The sequence below is a fragment of the Rhinolophus sinicus genome, chromosome 3, assembly GCF_057876585.1.
Source record: "Rhinolophus sinicus isolate RSI-liver-muscle chromosome 3, RSI-T2T, whole genome shotgun sequence".
NCBI classification, from domain to species: domain Eukaryota; kingdom Metazoa; phylum Chordata; class Mammalia; order Chiroptera; family Rhinolophidae; genus Rhinolophus; species Rhinolophus sinicus.
This window is the reverse complement of record NC_142503.1, coordinates 62797667-62817755: the sequence shown is the minus strand read 5'-3', so window position 1 is coordinate 62817755 and position 20089 is coordinate 62797667. Positions and strand designations below refer to the sequence as shown.

At 33.5% G+C, this 20089-nt stretch overlaps 1 protein-coding gene across 3 annotated transcripts in view; it reads right to left on the bottom strand.

The window, feature by feature from the left end:
* SLF1 (SMC5/6 complex localization factor 1) overlaps positions 1–20089 on the bottom strand; it is a 62323-nt gene that overhangs the window by 35513 nt on the left and 6721 nt on the right. For all 3 annotated transcript variants that reach the window (XM_019711755.3, XM_074328713.2, XM_074328712.2), the window contains exons 2-7: positions 18838–18951; positions 18593–18668; positions 15142–15382; positions 9753–9915; positions 3245–3385; positions 1672–1818 (exon numbers count right to left, since the gene is read on the bottom strand). In XM_019711755.3, the coding sequence (XP_019567314.3) occupies positions 1672–1818; positions 3245–3385; positions 9753–9915; positions 15142–15382; positions 18593–18668; positions 18838–18951 (882 nt within the window). The remainder of the gene's footprint in view (positions 1–1671; positions 1819–3244; positions 3386–9752; positions 9916–15141; positions 15383–18592; positions 18669–18837; positions 18952–20089) is intronic.

Here is a 20089-nt window from a genome sequence, read left to right as displayed (position 1 = left end):
ACCTAAGTATATAAAGCAAATATTCATGTACATAATGGGAGAGATCGACAGTAATACAGTAATAGTGGGGGACGTTAACACCCCACTGACATTAATGGATAGATCATTCAGACAGAAAATCCACAAGGAAATGGCAGCATTAAACGACCCATTAGATCAGATGGATTTAGTTAATATTTTTAGAACATTTCACCCCAAAGCAGAATATACACTCTTTTCAAGTGCACATGGAACACTTGATAGATAATATGCTTGGCCACAAAAGCAAGTCTCACTAAACTTAAGAAGATTAAAATCATATCAACCATCTTCTCTGAACACAATGATATGAAATTAGAAATCAATTACAAGAAAAGTGAAAAATACACAAATACATGGAAGCTAAATAGCATGTTACTAAACAATGAATAGGTTAAGGATGAGATCAAGGAAGAAATCAAAAGGTATCTTGAAACAAATGAAAACGTAAATAAAATGACTCAAAATCTATGGGTCACAACTACTTTGGTTAAAGCAGTTCTACGAGGGAAATTCTTAGCAATACATGTCTATCTCAAGAAACAAGAAAAATCTCAAATAAACAATCTAGCCTTACACCTAAAGGAGATAGGAAAAGAAGAATAAAGTCCGAAGTGAGTAGAAGGAAGGAAATAATAAGGATGAGAATGAAAATAAATCAAACAGGAGTCCAAAAATAGGTTGCAATATCTATTGGGGTGATTACTTCATATGTTATATAAATGTCTAACCACTAGTTATACACCTAAAACTAATATAATATTGAATATCAGCTGTATTTGAAAATTTTTTTTTTTAAATAAAGTAAAAACAAAAAAAATATTATGTTGGTGTAAAAGTAATTGCAGATTTTGTAATTATTTTTAAACTTTTTAAACCACAATTACTTTTGCACCAACCTAATAATAGTTATATACATGGGAAATCACAAACAGGAAATCACTGTTGGAGGGACTATGCATTAGTAAAATATTTTGGAAATCACTTGGGTATTACTTAGTACAAATGAATATGCACAGTCTTTAAGGATATACTTGCATATCTTAAGCTATAGAAACTTTTGAACATGTGCATCAAGAGTAATGTAAGAACATGTTAACACTGTTCATGGCAGAAATGTTCCTAATTGCAAAAACCAACTAATCAAATACAAACCAACACAAAGAAATCCAAATACTTATCAAGAGTAAAATGGACAATTGTGAAAACAATGGAACATTAAATACACTGGTAAAAAAGCAAGTTACAGAAGACTATAAATGCCATGAAATACAAAACTTCATTAACAGGCAAAATCACAGGGATACATTCTTAAATACGTATTATTAGGGATACATACAGTGCCGGTAAAACTATATTGAAAAATAAAACAATTAAAACAAATTATAAGACAGAGATGGCAGCTCAGGGTAAGAGGAAGAAAACGGGATGCAACTTGGAAAAAACATACACAGAGTCTTAAATAACTGAGAATGCTCTATTTCTTAACTGGTGGGTATGTAGCACTCATTTTTGCATTCTTTTAAAAATTGTACACAAATACTTTATAACATTTTTGTATATATAATTAAAAATAATTTGATGAATGACATATGAGGTAAATTTAGAAAAGAGATGTAAAATGTAAATTACTTTTAATTTGGAAGATCTTACCTGATTTCCATATGTGTGCCTTGCTAATTCAGTTCTCATTTTAATAAATTTGAAATCTTTACTGGAATCTCTGCATTTTTCTTTTTTGTGATGTTCAGTGAAAATAGAACTAACATTGACATCTTCAGCATTATATTGCATTTTATTCTGCATGTTTGTAAAAATATTTTAGTTAGACTGTGGATTAACCATAGCTTCAACACAAGCAATGTAAGTCACAACAGAAAAAAACCCACTCAAGAAAGTAAGTTTTGTAAAATATACATATGAGATTAAATATAGTAAAGAGCCTTGTGAGTTATATTACATAATAGTTATACTAAGATGAAGCAGAAAAACATAGATTTTTTAGTTCACAAAGTTTTTATTTTGTTTACATATACTTTTAATTCAGGTACTTTAATTTTATTAACTTAATTTTTCTTGGAATCTCTGCTTTTTTCAATTTGTCATATGATTAGTCAAAACAGAATTGTCATATGATTAGTCAAAACAGAATACGGTAATCTTCATTGTTTTATTTCACTTCTCCGAATGTTTGTAAAAATAATTTAGGCTGTAGATTAAGCCGAGTCTTGCTATTAGGCATATCAAGAAATACCTGTTTCAAAAGACACATCAATTCAAAATGTTTCTTATTAAGGTCATATACATGTAGTTAATCACAGAAAGTAGTCTTATAAATCACATAAATATCAACTGTACTTTGGAAAAGCCAGAAAAAAATTCCAAAAATACTTTAAGCTCTTGGAAAGTTTTACCTAATCTCATTCTATATAATTTCTTAAGATACTGTTCAGTTTAAGAAGTACCAAATTGTTCCTAGAATTCTGTTTGTAAAATTTTTGACAGCTGCAGTAAACACAAAATTTATTTTTACTATCTTCCTACTTACATTTAAAAACATTTTAGTTGAGACTAAGTAATAATAACTACTAGGCTAATGATTAGGTGAATCAACTAAAGAATGTTTTTATAAAACACTATATACAATATGAAACTGAACATAATTGAACATTAGTTTTTCCAGAATAGAACTAACAATGCCTTTTTTTGGTTGCTGCTGCTACTTCAAAAAATTTGTGAGCCATATTACATGCTAATTTCTTAAGGTCCTTTTTAGTACTCCAAGTTCAAAGTCTTTCCTATTTGTTTTTCATATTTAGTCAAAATATAAATCATTTCTGTCATTTTTAAATTTTGCTCTATATGCAGTAAAATATTTGAATTTAGACCATGAATTATTATACATACTGCTGATAGATAAGAATTCTTTATAAGACACACATGTTATATTAAATATACAGAGGGATTTTATGTTGAGAACATACTGTGTATTAAGAACTGTGTGTTTCTATATGCATATATGCATTATTTCAATAAGAGTCTCAAAACAGAGACACAGGACAATATCCTACTATGCTCAAATCATAACCATAAAACACAGAGCTGGGTTCAAATACCAGCTCTCTGATTCCAAAATCCATGTTATTTCCACAGTATTTTACATCTCAAACAATTCTGTAAGAAGCAGAAACATACATTTTTTTTTTTTCAGCCAATAAAGCTTTACCTGGGTTCTACTCGCAGTTTCTTTGAAGGCATCTTTCATTTCAAGAAACCCCATATCTTTCCTGAAATCTTTGTTTTCTTGCTTGCCATATTTAGTCCAAACAGAATTCGTTTGGAAATCTTCATCATTCTCTATTTCTTTCTGCATGTGTGTAAAAATGGTTTCAGCCATCAATTAAGTATAATTTCAACATGATGTACTTTTTATGGTATTCAACTTTATAATAGCTTTGGTAGTCAAACAAGTAAGTAAAATACACTTTCCCGAATCAAAGGTTATTAAACACTAGTAAATTCTTTCAAGGGAAAAATCATTACAATAAGGTCCTGAACAATAAAGTGATTTCTGTGTATCTTAAGAAAAGTTAATGCCTTGTTGGTCTAGTATCAATCGATCCTTTTTATGAATACTTATGAATAAAAATATTTTATCTCATCCTTGTCCAAGTTCAAATCACAATAAAATCTAGATAAAAATTTTCAGTTTATAAATAGATTACTTCTCAGGGTGTTTTTCAGTATTTTTTACCGATAAGACTTCTCATTTTCAAGTACACTACACACAGGAAAAGAGGCTAATAGCTGAATTCACAGCTTTTATTTTATTTGAATAGCAATAAATTAATTAGCTTCATCTAACTCTAATTCAAACACATATTGGCAAGAAATCCAAACTGATTCATAAACCACCTTCCAATAATTTAATACCTGCACGTGTACCCCCCCCCACACACACACGTATAAATAAACACACATATAATTCTAGAACTTCATTAAGATAAATAGTTGGGAGTAAAGACGTGTTCATGACATTTCTGAAAGTGTACTTATGAAAGGGTATTCAGATATTCACTACCGTGACACAGAGACTGGAGAACCACTGTCCTCCTAAGGAACAATTATGATATAAACCAAAATGTGGTAAGGCCTATGGTGTGATCCCCGGTTTCCTTTAACTTGCACTAAGCTTCACAAGTAGATATGAGGGCCCTTTAGCAGGCTGTGATCCTGCAACCGGAGAACAATCCCTGAGAGTAGCTGATTGAATTTGAACTTCTTCAGTTACTCACAAAAGTGAAATTGAAAACTAAGAAAATGAAGACACTTCTTCCTTCCTATTACTGGCATCAAAGAATGAATTACTCTGATCATACAAACAATTTCTGCTAAGGACAACATGAAGGGGGATGAAATGAGTTTCTGGCTTTAAATTTCACATGGGTTGACAAAGGAGGCTAAATCCTCGGGTCCAAATCATCAAGAAATGTCTAAACTATAGGATAAATTAATCCCATATAGATTCTAGCTCCACAAAATATGCAAAAGAGTACACCATTATCATTAGGAATTAGCCAAGAACATGTTTTCTAATCCTGAATAAATTTACTCTGCATCTATTTCAGATGCTATATACTGATCTGTGAATTAGAATGTATGATGCAAGTACCCTATATAAATAACAAATTAAAAATCATAACTTGATAAATAAACTATGACATTTGGAAGATATTTAAAATAAAATAATCTATTTTCTATAGAGCTAAACAAATGATGAACACATAATTTTCTCCAAGCCACTAATAGGAATTATTTTTATCTGTACATATTCATTTCTTATTCCTTATTTTATAAATATTCCTTTAATGCCAACTATGTACTTTTAGTACAGTGTTAGGGGTTTGTCTCCTATGTGATCTAGGAAGGGAGGGCCAGGTCTAGTCTATATTACATAGTATAATGCTATGGTCCAAACAGTTGACCAAAAGCCTACTTATTCGGGAAACTACTCTGTTATCTACGAGTAGAGCAGAACAGTATGGCAATGACTGTTAGCCTGGCTTCTGACTCAGATGTTTGTTGGTTTCCTGTCTTGGACTAGGTATAGCTATGCTCTGGTCTCATTCCCTGATTTGCCATGGCATTTGCCTTATTCCCTGATTTGCCATGGCATTTGCCAGGCAACTGGAATTAATTCCTGAGACAGGATGGAGAGCCAGAGAAGTCAAGAACAAGATTCTTTTGGGTGCTCACAAGGGTTCTTAATTGGTATTTATGGCCTATTTCTTAAACGGTTCTCATAATCCTGTGTTTGACTACTAGTTTATGGTACTATTTTTTTAGCATCAAGTATTTTTAACTACCCAGAAAGAGACTAGGTGAATATCAAGGAAACTTAGTAATACCCAAAATGAGAGAAGGAAAGAGAGATTTGAGAAGAGAAGCCTTAAAATTAATTGAGAGAGTGGCCTTAAATTTTGGATCTGACAGTTGTGGAATCATGGGCAAATTATGTAATCTGACTGTACTTCATTTTACCAACTGTAAAAGGGGGCCATAATACATGCACACAGAAACATGAGGTTTAAAATAAGATTAAGCATTGAAAATACTTAGCATAGTGTCTGGTACATAGTAATTGCTCAACAAATATTAGCCCGGAGTAACTGTAATCACACAACCGAAGGAAGGTAAGGACTAGTTTTTACATGCAAAGGAAGAAATTCAGTCACAGGATAAATAACTTCCCTATGGCCATGGAACTAGAAAATTATAAGTCTGGGTCACAAATTTGTTGATTTGGCTCAAAAAGCGTGTATTTTTTCTGTTATACCTTCTACATTTCCATAAGACTACTCTGTGGTTCATTTTATTTTCTTTCTTAAGCAAACAGTTGAAGAAGTTTTAAGTATTCCTAAGTATCCTCTCCCTTTTTGCAAAGGCTTGGGTAAAACAAATGAGACATGTTAGTCACTTGTTATTCTGCATTCCTATTCCTTGCACATAATTTTACCAATGCACAATACACACTGAACTGTAATAGTTTCCACATTGTTTTCAACACTAACTAGTAAGTACCTCTAAGTCTGATATGAATTCTCATTCATTTCCCCTAGTATATAGCATACTGCCTGGTACAGCAAAAGTCTTCAATAAATATCTATAAACCTGAACAAAATAAGATTCCTGATTCTGTTACTAAGCAGCTTTCTAAAAAGTAGGCTCGACAAAAGTTTGTTTTAACAACTGCTTAATTGTTACTTTTCACTCCGTCATTTTAATGGCAACTCTAATCCATCTAATGAAGAATGTAAATATATTCTATGCCAAAGTGGTAGAAAAAGAGCAAGACATCAAAATGAAGTTAACTGTCTAGTTTCTCCTCGGAAGTGATCACAAAATGCCTTTCTTATTTGTAATGAATGGTTATGAACTTCCAGCTATCTAAGCCAGAACTTATAAAACAATGCATTCTAAAAACAAATATAAATTAGAGATATCTGCTATTTTTAGCTGATATATTATTGCTGCCCTCCAGGATTTCAGCAGTTGAACCGAAATGTTATCAGATAATTTCAAAAAAGATTGTGAATAAAACATGCTATATATTACATTTTAATCATTTGTTTCCATGGAAAAAGGAAAATTCAGGTACTTTCACTAATCTGTGCAGTTAAGAATGGCTATCATTCTGTTGACAGTTAATTCTACCTTTAAACTGTTCATATAGGCAAATAGGATGCTTTTGGCTGCAAGTAATAGAAAACCAACTCAAACTAACTTAAATAATATGGAAATGCATTACCACACAGAATGGCAATGTGATCTAGCACCAAAACAGGTTTCAGAGTTGGTTAATCCAGCAACGCAAGTATCTCAACAAGGTCTAGATTCTATTCCTACATTTTTCTGTGTACAGCGTTGGTTTCATCCTAAGGCTACTTCTCCATATAGTCAAAGAATGGCTGCTAGTGGTAGTTTAGGTTACATTTTTCCATCTTCACATCTAGCAGGAGCCATGCTGTCAGTGGCTCTCTCTTCAGAACAAAGAATAAACTTCCCAGAAACTCTTACATATCTCTTCTCTTGTCCTATGGATTGGAACTGGTTCCCATGTCCATCCCTAGCCCAATCACTGTCAAGGGCAATCAGATTATCCTTACTTCAAGCAGATACATCCCTCGAACTATGTAAGGCCAAATTTCCAACTTATAAGGCTGCTCCTCAGTAGGGAAAGGTAATTATAGAATGATATATTACATCTACTCTTGGAAGACTCAAGGTCTTTCATAATTTCTCTATTAACCTAACAAATATAAAATGAGAACTTATGTGCCAGGCTTTATGCAAATGATTCAGACATACGTATGGAAAAGACAGACTTCATCCTTGATGACACGGTACTTTTGGTTTAGATGGGGAAAAAGGCATTAACCAAGTAATCAGCCAATTAATTCACTACAACTACAGTGAGTACTATAAAGCACAATAATGATATAAGAACACATTAGAGGTGAACCTAACTTAATAAGGAGACCAGGAGACTTCCTTGAAGAGGCAACATTATCACCAGACCCTGAATGATGAGCAGAAGGCAGGCAGGCACAAGGAGTGGGCAAGTAGTGGGGAGAACCCTGTCCGACAGAGGATATACCTTTTGAGAAGACACTGAGACAGGAAGTAGTTTACCTATTTAGGAAACTGGGGGAAAGGCAGTTTTGTTATAGTACAGTGAGCACAGACAAAGTGGAGCAAACTACTGTTGGAAAAATAGGAATCCTATGGGAACTTACAAGCCATGTTAGAGGTTTAGAACTTTATCCTAAGGGAAACGGGAAGACATTGGAGGGTTTTAAGTAGGAGAGTGACAGGATCAGAATTATTTTAGAAAGAGCATTTTGGCTGCTCCTGAATGAGTTAGCATGGACTGGAGAAAGAAAGAGTAATTAGGAAATTAGCAAGAGTAAAAAGGAGTAACATGAAGACTAATTAGGAGTTTATTCCGGGAGCACAGTGGAAAGAGGATAAACTCAATATGATATTAGTAGAGAAAAAAGAGGTCTGACAATTAAGTTCGTGAACTTATTTCAACGATGTTGCTAACCTTTTTTGATATCAGAGGGATTATTCATTACAAATTTGTACCAACTGGACAGTTAAGCAAGTTTACTATTTGGAAGTGCTGAAAAGGCTGTGTGAAAAAGTTAGATGACCTGAACTTTTTACCAACAATTCATGGCCCTTGCATCACAATGCGCCAGCTTACATGGCACTGTCTGTGAGGGAGTTTTTAGTCAATAAACAAATAACTTATTGGAACCCTCCTTACTCACCTGATCTGGCCCCCAATGACTGCTTTCTTTACCCGAAGATAAATGAAATATTGACAGAAGACATTTTAATGACATTCAGGACATCAAGGGTAATACAAGGACAGCTGTGATGACCATTCCAGAAAAAGAACTACAAAATTGCTTTGAAGGGTGGCCTAGGCACTGGCATGGGTGCATAGCTTCCCAAGGGGAGTACTTTGAAGGTGACCATAGTGATATTTGTTAATGAGGTACATAGCACTTTTTTTTTCTAGGATGAGTTTGTGAACTTATTGTCCAACCTTGTTTATTTGAAATAAAATTAATAGGACTTGGTAATTGACACAGTTTGGGGAATACAGGAAAGGTTTCAAGGATGATTCCCAGGTCTCTGTCATAAATTATTAGATAAAAGGTTATGGGGGGGCTGCCTGACGGCTCAGTTGGTTAGAGCGCAAGCTCTGAACAACAAGGTTGCCAGTTCAATTCCCACATAGGCCAGTGAGCTGTGCCCTCCACAACTAAACTGAAGACAATGAGCTGCCGCTGAGCTTCTGGAGGGTCGGCCGGATGGCTCAGATGGTTAGAGTACGAGCTCTCAACAGCAAGGTTGCCGGTTCAATTCCTCCATGGGATGGTGGGCTGTGCCCCCTGAAACTAAAGATTAAAAACGGCGACTGGACTTGGGGCTGAGCTGCGCCCTCCACAACTAGATTGAAGGACAACTACTTGGAGCTGATGGGCCCTGGAGAAACGCACTCTTCCCGAATATTCCCCAATAAAATATATGAAAAAAAAAAAAAAAGGTTATGGTATCTATTGAGATGGAAAACAGTGAAGGAGCCAGTTTTTCTTGGAAGATCAAGGTTCAGTTTTTAGACACACTGAGGTTTCTCTTTATTTTGAGTGACTCTTCTCAAGAACTCTTCTTTAATTCCAGAGTGTTTCTTCTAGGGTTGTTCCCATTAAAACAACTTAAAAACTGGTATTTGTACCAAGTGGGAAGAGGGAGGTAGGAGAATAGGATAGGAAAATATTTCTAAATCCTTAGAAATAGCTCCCTCTTTTCCAAATGGAAAATAACCTCAAAATTCTCATATACTATAGTCCAGTGCTATTGTATTTATACTGACATTAAAATGCTTAAAATTATTTTGTAGTAAACATCACTAAAGAACTGAAAACAAAAGTAGAAACTCAAAATAAGACAAATTTTAAATTTAATAAGCTTCTTTCAGATTTATCAAAAGTATTCCCAAATACTTAAATAATTGAGAGCAACTGCCTTAAATATATGTCATTTAATCACTTCCAATCATATTTTCAAAACTCAGAACAAAATGTAACGTTATTACATTTCACTATATGGCTATTTTAAAAAATAAACATATTTAAATGTGTACTATTTATTTTACTTACCTCTAAAAGAAAGTCCCCTAGATACTGAATTGGATAAAATGGAGCCTTAAAGTTATCTTTTTCTTGCTCAGCCTTGATTCTTGCATTACTGGCAATCACATGAGTTATTCCACTTGATGAACTTTTTGGTACAATAACATTTGCTTTTCCAGCCTTCAAAATTCTAAATAAAAATGTAAATAGTATAGAGAGTGTTTTTAAGATAACTATATTCAGACAAATTAGCTAAATCAATTACTTCCTAGGAGCAGAATTTCCTGAAAGTCATTCATTCCTTTGGGCTACGTGAATGCCATGCAGAATAACTACTGTAATGATTTCTTACATTTTAAGTTGTTCAGAGCAGATGTTTAAGATATCAGGCTATTCTTTCTACTTATCCACTTCTTAATATGAGAAAGGTTTTTAAGAATCAAATATTTAAAATTTATTCCCTCAGGAAAAGTCAACTCAATAAGCCAAAAAAATAATGAAAAGTCACCTCAATAAGCCAAAAAAAAAACCACCACAATAAAAAGTCACCTCCATAAGCCAAAAAAACAAGGAAGCAGCTACCTCAGAAGTCAACATACATCCAAGAAAATCATTCTGGACCACAAAAAAAATGGAAGTAGTTGCCAACCCTCCTCTAAAATATTAGCTTTTGAAAAAGTTTAACTCTGATATACTTTAAGAAAAACACTACATTTAGATTTAGAAGATGCACATACAGACGCACACATCCCCCAAGTTTCATGAAAGTTCTACTTAAGATTTAGAAAGCCACAAGAGAACACTGCTACCATTTAACAATAGGAAAAAGTCAAATAATCTACAAAAATTATCATTTTTCATGAACCCATCAGAGAACTGAGGTAACAAGCCAATGAAGAAGCTGAATTTCCAAAGAATGATAAGCCCCTTTGCGAAAACATTGGACACTCAAACGATCTCACTTTTGCCAGGGTGCAGGAGAGAAGTGGTTGTCATAAAAGCAGGTAAGAATCAGGTAAAATTGTAATAAGTGTGGGGCTGAGTGTAGAAAGCATGACAGTTTAGTATAACAGAGTTCCTGAGACAAGGAAAGCCCATTCGCATTTGCAACCTCTTTGCCACAGGCCTCTATTAAGTATGCATGAAAAAGGGTAGGAGCAGGTAACACAGGGAGTCCCCACTGGTAGCACAGGTGGGCCCGTGGGGACTGGCTCCAAGAAATAGACATAAAAACCAGGCCCATGTCCCTGGATCCTTGTCGCATATGAAGCAAAAGCCTTGAGTCATTTGGGTAAGGTAAGAAAGTCTTCTGCCTTCAGAATGCAGGAAAGGTGCACTGTTTCTGCTGGAAGAGTAGAAGTAAAACCCATATGCTTCTAGGGAGGGGTAGGAAAACCTACCGTGCAGCCCAAACAAAGACCCATTGCTTTTGGTTGAGGGATAGAAGCAAAAGCTATCTGTGTGTGTGTGGGGGGGGGGGGGGGGGGGTGGTCAGGAATGCCACTTGGGCTTAGGGTTCTGCACCAATACAAAGCAGAGATCTAATACTGGAAGAGTGGATGATGACACTTTCTTGCCTAGACCCTGACCACAGATAGCAGGCAGAATCTGGCTCCCATGGATGATTGACACTCTGACATTAAGGAAGTCCCAACCCAGAGTCCAAGAACACAAAGGATGCTTAAGGCTGAAGCTTATCGGAACTGCACATTAAAACCCCATTATAATATATTCCCATTAGGATGTTATAAAAAAAAATAAAAAGAAAAGGAATAAAAGCTTTGGGAAGGGGGGAAAAAAAGGCTGAAGTTTATCCAGCCAAACTGAGAACACACCCACTCTTACCCTCATCCTAGAAAGGAATAACAAGCAAGAGAGGAAGAGTATGAAGAAAGAGTCCTTCTATGACCCACTAGTGCAGGTACTATCGAAAGCTGAGAGTGAAGCAAGAAAACTAATTAAAAACCCTCTAGCACCCAGGCCCCACACTAAATCAAAGAAACTAGCCCACTGCAGGAGTAAATTGACACGGTGACCATAGCATTAACAAAACCCAAACCAAGCTCAACAGCTGGTAAGATTAATGCAGCCACCCATACTAACTGCCTTGTGGGAGAGGTACACCCATTTTTGGATATAAATATTATTCACCTCAGCCTCTACTGTTCTTCTATACATGATGTCTATGCATACAAGAAAAAAAAATACAAGGCATATACAAATAGCACGGAAGAAAAAACACACCATTGTCAAGAGATAAAGGAATAAACAGCACAGAGAGATAATCCAGATGTTGAAATTATCAGAAAGTAACTTTAAAATAACTTACTGACAGGTTAAAGGATATAAGGAAAAGGTAAACAATCTGCATGAACAGGTAGGGAATTCAGCAGAGAGTACAACAAACGGAATGGTAGAAATAAAAGATACTATATCAAAGAAGAATTTCTTTAACAACATTGTCAACATGTTGCACACAACTGAGGAAGAAATCATTGAACTTGAGGATAGGTCAATAGAAACATCCAACTGAAACATAAAAATAAAACAAAAAGTGAAAAAAGAAAAACAGAACAAAGCATGTGAAAACTGTGGAGCAGAATCACATGGTCCAGAATCATCATATATGGGGATGGAGCGCCAGAAGAAAAAGAACACAACAGAATATTTAAAGGATAATAGCTGAAAGATATGGAAGCAACGTAGATGTCCATCGACAGATGAATGGGTAAAGATGTGGTGTACATACACACACACACACACAAAAATATTACACAGAAACAAAAGACAACGAAATCTTGCCATTTGTAACAACATAAAAGGCTCCAGAGGGTATTACAGTTAGTGAAATAAGTCAGGCAGAGATAAACAAATACCATGGAGTTTCACATATATGTGGAATCTAAAATAAACAAACAGACTTACAGGAAGAGACCAAAGGGATGGTTACAGAAAGGGAGGGGGTTGGGGAATGGGTGACAAGGGGAATACAGTCAATAATATTGTGATAATTTTGCAAGATGACAGATGATCACTAGAATTAGTGGGGTGATCACATTGTAAGGCATAAAAACGTCAAATCACTATACTGTACACTTGGAACTAATCTAATTAATCTTAAATAAAAAACAAAAAATAAAAGATAATGACCGAGAATTTTCCATAATTAATATAAGACCAAAAAAAACCCACATGTCCAAGATTGTCAGAGAACCCAAAGCATATAGCATAAATATACATAACAAACTATAAATAGAAAACAAAATACACACACACACCTAGACACATAATCAAACTACTAAACACCAAAGGTTATATTGCTTTTTAAATTTTAATTTCCAATTTTTCATCACTAGTATATAACAACATAATTTTTATATAGTGACTTGTTATCCTTTGATCTTGTTAAATTCACTAATTCTATAGCATCTTCTTGTAAATTATTTAATATATAATCATGGCTTTTGGATATAAAAACAATTTTTTTTTTCTTTCCAACTCTATGCCTATTTTCTTTGCCTTACTGCATTAGCTAATAGTACCTGTAGAAAAATGCTGAATAGAAATGGTCAGAGTAAGCATCCTTGTTATAGTCCCAATTATGAAGGGGGGAAAAAACTATGATATTAAGTTTAGATTTTGTCATAGATGTCATTTATCAGGTTGAGGTCACAAAAATTCTTAATAAAATATTTGCAAATAGAATCAGCAATTATTAAAAATGGATAATACACTATGAGGAAGTGGAATGCTTCATCAAATTTGCTTTAACATATAAGAATCAATCAGAATAATTTACCATATTAACAGAATAAAGGAGAAAAGCCAATTCTCTCAACAGATGCAGATACAACTTTCAGAGCAATCCATTTATAATAGCATCTCAAAACAAGAAGTATTTAGGATTAAACAAAATATGTGCAAGACTTATACAATGAAAACTATAAAACACTGGTGACAGAAATTAAAGTAGACTTGGAAGGATACAGACTCTGTTGATATAACAGGATGATTCAATATTAAGATCTCAATTCTTTTCCATCTAGACCTACAGTTTCAACACAATCCCAGTTTGCGTTTTTGTAGAAAATTGACCTGATTCTAAAATATAAATGGAAATATAAAGGATCCAGAATCACCAAATTAATTAAAAAAAAAAAGACAAAACTGGAGGATTCATACTACCTGATTTCAAGACTCACTATAAAGCTACAGTAATTATAATGGTGTGTTATTGGTATAGGTAGACATAGATATCAATAGAGCAGAATTAAAAGTCCTGAAACAGACCACACAAATATGGTCAACTGATTTTTAAAAATACTACAGAGCACCTGGAACTCGCTCATACGTTGCTACTGGGTATGTAAAATGGTACAACTACTTTGGAAAACTGTGGCATTTTCTTAAAAAAATGACAAACTGCCATTTGGCACACAACTGCCATCTGAGTCAGCAATTTCATTTTTAGATATTTATCCAAGAGAAATGAAAATTTGTCTACGTGAAGACTTGGATTCAAATGTTCACAGCAGATTTATATTAGAAAAAATATGTTTAAATGCTCACCAATGGGTAAATAAACATTGTGATATAGCTATACAGTGGAATACTAATCAGCAACAAAAAAGGAATAAACTGCTGATATAACAAGGTGGATTAATCTCAAAATCAAAGGAGTGTATATAGTATGATCCCATTTGTATAAACCTCTAAAGAAAAACAACAATTCTAATTTACACTGACAAAGAAAATCAATGGTTGTCTGGTATTGGTAGTATAGAATTAAATGTGCAAGGACACAAGGAAATGCTGTAGGACAATGTAAATGTTACAGATCTTGATTGTAGTAGGGATAGCAAGGGTGCAGAAATTTGTCCAAACTCATCAAAATGTACACTTCAAATGTGTGCATTTTACAATCTACAAACTATATTTCAATACAGGTGACAAAAGGCCCTTATACTCCACCCCCCAAAAAACTCATGGCAATCTTAGGATAGTTTATCTGATAAGAAGCCTTTTGAAAATATAATATAAACAATAAAAAGAAATAAAATTATGATGGAAACAAGATGAACCATGAAGATTACACTATATAAACACAGAAAAGCGCCTTTGTGGTAATGTAATATTTCACTTACAAAAATCTAAAAGTGCTTTAAAACTAAAAAAATTTTTTTGCTTGACTTGGCCAAAAGAAATAACATGGAAAGTAAAATAAAGACTGCAAGAATAATTTAAAGCAATACTATAAAACATTTTGTTTCATTAGACACATACACTTAAATGTGTAGAATGGCTTAACTAGGAGTTAAACAGTAAACCAACATGGGTCATTTGAACTAAATTAATAATTGCAAAGAAATACAAAAAGGTATTCAAGAAAACCAAAATTGTTTTCTCATTGCTTTACCTCACAAGAGAACCACTTCGTTTACTGGCTCTCACAAGGAGGACAACTTTCCATCTGTGGAAGGCTCCTGGAGCACCAGTGCGTTTCAGTTCCTCACGCCATCTTTTAGGTGCAGATTGCATCTGAGGTGAATAATGGGAATCTTTTTCAATTTTATATCCCCATTCATAAGTTGTTTCATCAAGCCATCTGCCACTTTTGGCACTATGAATTATATAGTCTTTAGTTAGTATCCACTTTCCTAAAAAGCAAATAAATAGTCAGTCAGAAAAGGACTTTGCTTCTGATAAGCAGTAAACAATAAAGAGCAGATATCAAATAAAATTTAACCTTTGGCAAAATTGAAAAAGACACAAATAAACAGAAGTATATATTGTGCTCAAGGATAGGAAGAAGAAACATCAATAAAATGCTCATACTACTCAAAGCAATCCATAGATTCAATGCAATCCCTATCAAAATACCAATGGCATTTTTCACAGAACTAGAACAAATAATTATGAAATGTGTATGGAACTACAAAAGATCACGAATCTCAAGAACAAAATAGGAGGTATCATGTTACAAGGCTACAGTAATCAAAACAAAGGGTACTGGCATAAAAACAGACACATAGGTCAATGGAACAGAACAGATAGCCCAGAAAGAAAGCCACACCTAAATGGTCAACTAATCTATGACAAAGGAGGCAAGAATATACATTGGGGTAAAAAGAGTCTCTTCAATAAATGGTGTTGAGAAAACTGGACAGATACATTAAACAAGGTAAATTGGGCCACTTTCTTATACCATATATATACTTAAAAAAAACACACAAAAAAACCTCAAAATGGATTAAAGACTTAAATGTAAGACCTGAAACCATAAAACTACTAGAAGAAAATACGGGCAATATACTCTCTGAAGTGGTCTTACCAAAATGTTTTTTGGATATGTCTCCTAAGGCAAAGACAACAAAAGCAAAAATAAACAAATGGGTCTCCTTCAAACTAAAAAGTTTTAGCAGTGCAAAGGAAACCATCAACCAAACGAAAAGGAAACCTATTGAATGGGAGAAGAGATTTGCCAATGATACATCTAATGAGGGGTTAATATCCAAAATACATAAAAAACTGATACAACTTAACACCAAAAAGACAAACAATCCAATTAAAAAATGGACAGAGGACCTGAATAGACATTTCTCCAGAGGACATACAAATGGCCAAAAGACATATGAAAAGATGCTCAATGTCACTAATCATCAGAGAAATGCAAATGAAAATCACAATGAGATATCACCTCATACCTGTCAGAATGGCTACCATCAATAAAACAAACAACAAGTGATAGACAGGATGTGGCGAAAAGGCAACCTTCCTGCACTGCTGGTGGGACTGTACATTGGTGCAGCCACTATGGAAAAGGTTTAAGAGGTTCCTCAAAAAATTAAAAATGGAACTACCATATGATCCAGCAATTCCAAGTCTGGAAAAATTAAAAATGGAACTACCGTATGACCCAGCAATTCCAAGTCTGGGTATTTACCCAAAGAAATCCAATTGAAATCCAATTTGAAAAGACATACACATCCCTAAACTCACTGCAACATTATATGCAGTGAATTTTTAGGGATGCGTATGTCTTTTCAAAGACATGCAAGGACCATAAGGGTCCATCGACAGATAAATGGGTAAAGATGACGTGGTAAATATATACAATATTAGGCAGCCACAAAATGAATCAATCTTGCAATTTGTAACACCATGTATGGACCTAAAGGGTATTATGCTAACTGAAATAAAACAGAGAAAGACAAATACATAATTTCACTTACATGTGGAATCTAAACAATAAACAAGCAAAACAGAAACAAACTCATACAGAGAACTGATGGTCGCCAGACGGGTGGGGGAAGGTTGGAGTGATGGGTGAAAAAGATGAAAGGAATTGAAAAATACAAATTGGCACTTATGAAAACAGTCACAGGGATATAAAGTACAGCATAGGGAATACAGTCAATAATATTGTAATAACTATGTATGGTGCCTGCTGGGTACTAGAATTATTGTGGTGATCACTTCATAAGTTATATAAATGACTAATCACTAGGTTGTACACATGAAACTAATACTGTATATCCAATGTAGTTAAAAAACATTTACTTTTCAACATGAGACTCTTAAACTACATCACCAACATTATCTTTGATCTATGTTGTGTTTTCCTAAAGTTTTTGGTAATGAGAGGCCTACATCACTGAACATCGTACCATGTTTCCTCCAAAATAAGACTGGGTCTTATACTGTATTTCCCCGAAAATAAGACTGGGTCTCATAAAAATTTTTGCTCTAAAAGACGCATTAGGATATATTTTCAGGGGATGTCTTATTTTTTCAAGTACAACAATCCATATTTATTCAAATACAGTCATGTCATCTTCTTCTGGAACATCATCATAACATACTAAACGTGTCCATCTGGCTGACAATCTTAACTGGGGCTTATTTTTGGGGTAGGTCTTATTTCCGGGGAAACACGGTATGTAATCTGGCTCATAATTACAATTCTAATTTTAAGTAAATAAAATACAGATATAGGTTTAATAAAATGTGGTATTATTTAAATTATGATTACTATTATTAGTCACTATCTGGAGTTAGATTTATATTCTTACTCTTATGGTAAAAACTTTCCCAATTAATGTTCACAGCATTGTTATACTTTGTAAAACAAATTTATTGAATCAGAGAATTTTTCAGGGTATTTAAAAACATTCTGTAGTTTCTTTATCTGGGCATCAAGAATCTTTTTAAACATTAGGGATGATGTATGTTTTCATTTGTGGCGGTAACAATAAATCCAAGTATTTTTCTGGTAAGTTACTCCAAAAACAATGGTAAATTCACCTCAGTTGAATACAATTTTTTTTTTCAATCAGTAGACTAATGATATACCAGATCAATCACAGTAGAGAGAACAGAAAGGAACATCAATGGTGACAAAGGGAGCAAGGAAGAGACTAAGTCCTAATTTGGGTTTATGGAATTTATAACTTTAGAAAAATACAATAGAATGACCATTGCTTCATAACATATATGGGAGGGGAGGCAGCAGCAGGAGAATAAAAATGTTAACTATTTCTAATGATAAAGAAAAGAAACTTGACTGACAACAGCTAAGGCTTCAACAGAATCTTTTCATTAAAATATTGTTTCTTACATAAAGCACTTACACGAAAATATTTGATGAAGTATTTCTGCCTATTTAATACATTTCTCATGTGTTATAAAGTTTTACTCTGTAAAAATAAAGCAAAAACTATATCAAATATAGGTATTTTGAGAAAAATGTCAGAAAAAACACATTTATGTTTGATATAATAAACATACTATCTTTGCACATATACTAAGGTACCTTTTCTTTAACACGACTTTCTTTTTCAAAGGTGGAGGGATGACAGTTAACTTACCTGCTGCACAAGCTGCTAAAAATTTTTCACTCTTACATAGGCGGTCAGCGATAAGATGTGTACAATTTTTGTATTTCTGGAAGGAAAAATTCATATGAAAAAATGTTACTAGGGTAAGATATCCTTTATAACACATTCTTTTGATTCTTATAATATCAAGGCGGCATTTTATCATTTTTAGGCCAGTATTATAATTCTAGTTATTTTTCTGTATCTTCAAAATTTTGATAAGTTTCTATACTCACCTCACTCTTAACAAAAGTACAATCTAGTTTTAAAAGCAATTTGCCTAGAGCTTCCTTCTCTTCCATCTTAAATCCTGTCATCTGGATGATATGCTTTGGAGCACCATCTTCCATCTAACATATACACACATAAAGGAGATAACATGTTACAGAGATTATTCACAGGGTTGACATTATTATTTTTTACTTATCAGTGCTAAAAATAAAAACTAAAGCCACTAAACATATAATGAATCAAACACACACAGCTTAATTATAAATACCAAGATTAAAATTGTTTATGTGCAATAAAGTTAGTTTTAAAAGATAATCTTCTCAAAATGTGACCTTAAATGAGATTTTTTTCTGGTTTGAACATTAAGTTTGCATTACTACGTTACTATACACTAATATACACTTATGAATGAATGTAATTCTTCGGCAAAGGACAGATACTTAAATATTAGCATATTAGCTTCATTTAAAAAGTATTGTTTTTGCTACAATTTTGTGAAATTAGGACATTTGTGGACAATAAAACTTAATCAGATTTTATACTAATTTTTAAAGTTTATGGACAGATATTGAAGAGTATGTATAAGTACTGGAAAAATTGATAAAACTCGTGGTCCAACAGCATTTACACCTAATATTATAATTTAGTATAGTAGGTACATATAATGAATCTGAATCCTATTCACAATCTACATTTCTTAACTCCGTTATATATGTTAATTTCATTACCTACAAATTAGACTGAAAAAAATCACATGGTTTTCAAAATTTTGATAGTACCTTAATCCATATTTAAATGTAGTTCATAAAGCAAGTTGTATTTGAAGTGGCAAATTTTTAAAGCAAGAAAGGGAAAACTCAGCATTTCCAATTAGAATACAATATTTTTATTTGTTTACGTGAGGCTTGGATTTTCGAACTAGATAGTATCTCAGAGAAAATGTAGTTCATCATTAAAAATGAAGAAATCACAAACTAGAGAAATCAGGGAAATTTTCTATTTCTCTAACAATTTCATCACCACAACTCTGGATTAGTATTTAATCAATGTCATAAGTAGAGCAATAGCATTTGGCTTCTTTCAAGACAAAAGTAAACCTCAAAAATTATAACTGTTTGAGCCTAGGAATAGTCACAGACAATTGGTGAAGTAAAAAAATTTCAAAGACTAAATACACACACACAATTTATAATACCAAGTCTATTTTCAAAGACTAAACGCACACACACACACAATTTATAATACCATGTTTCCCCG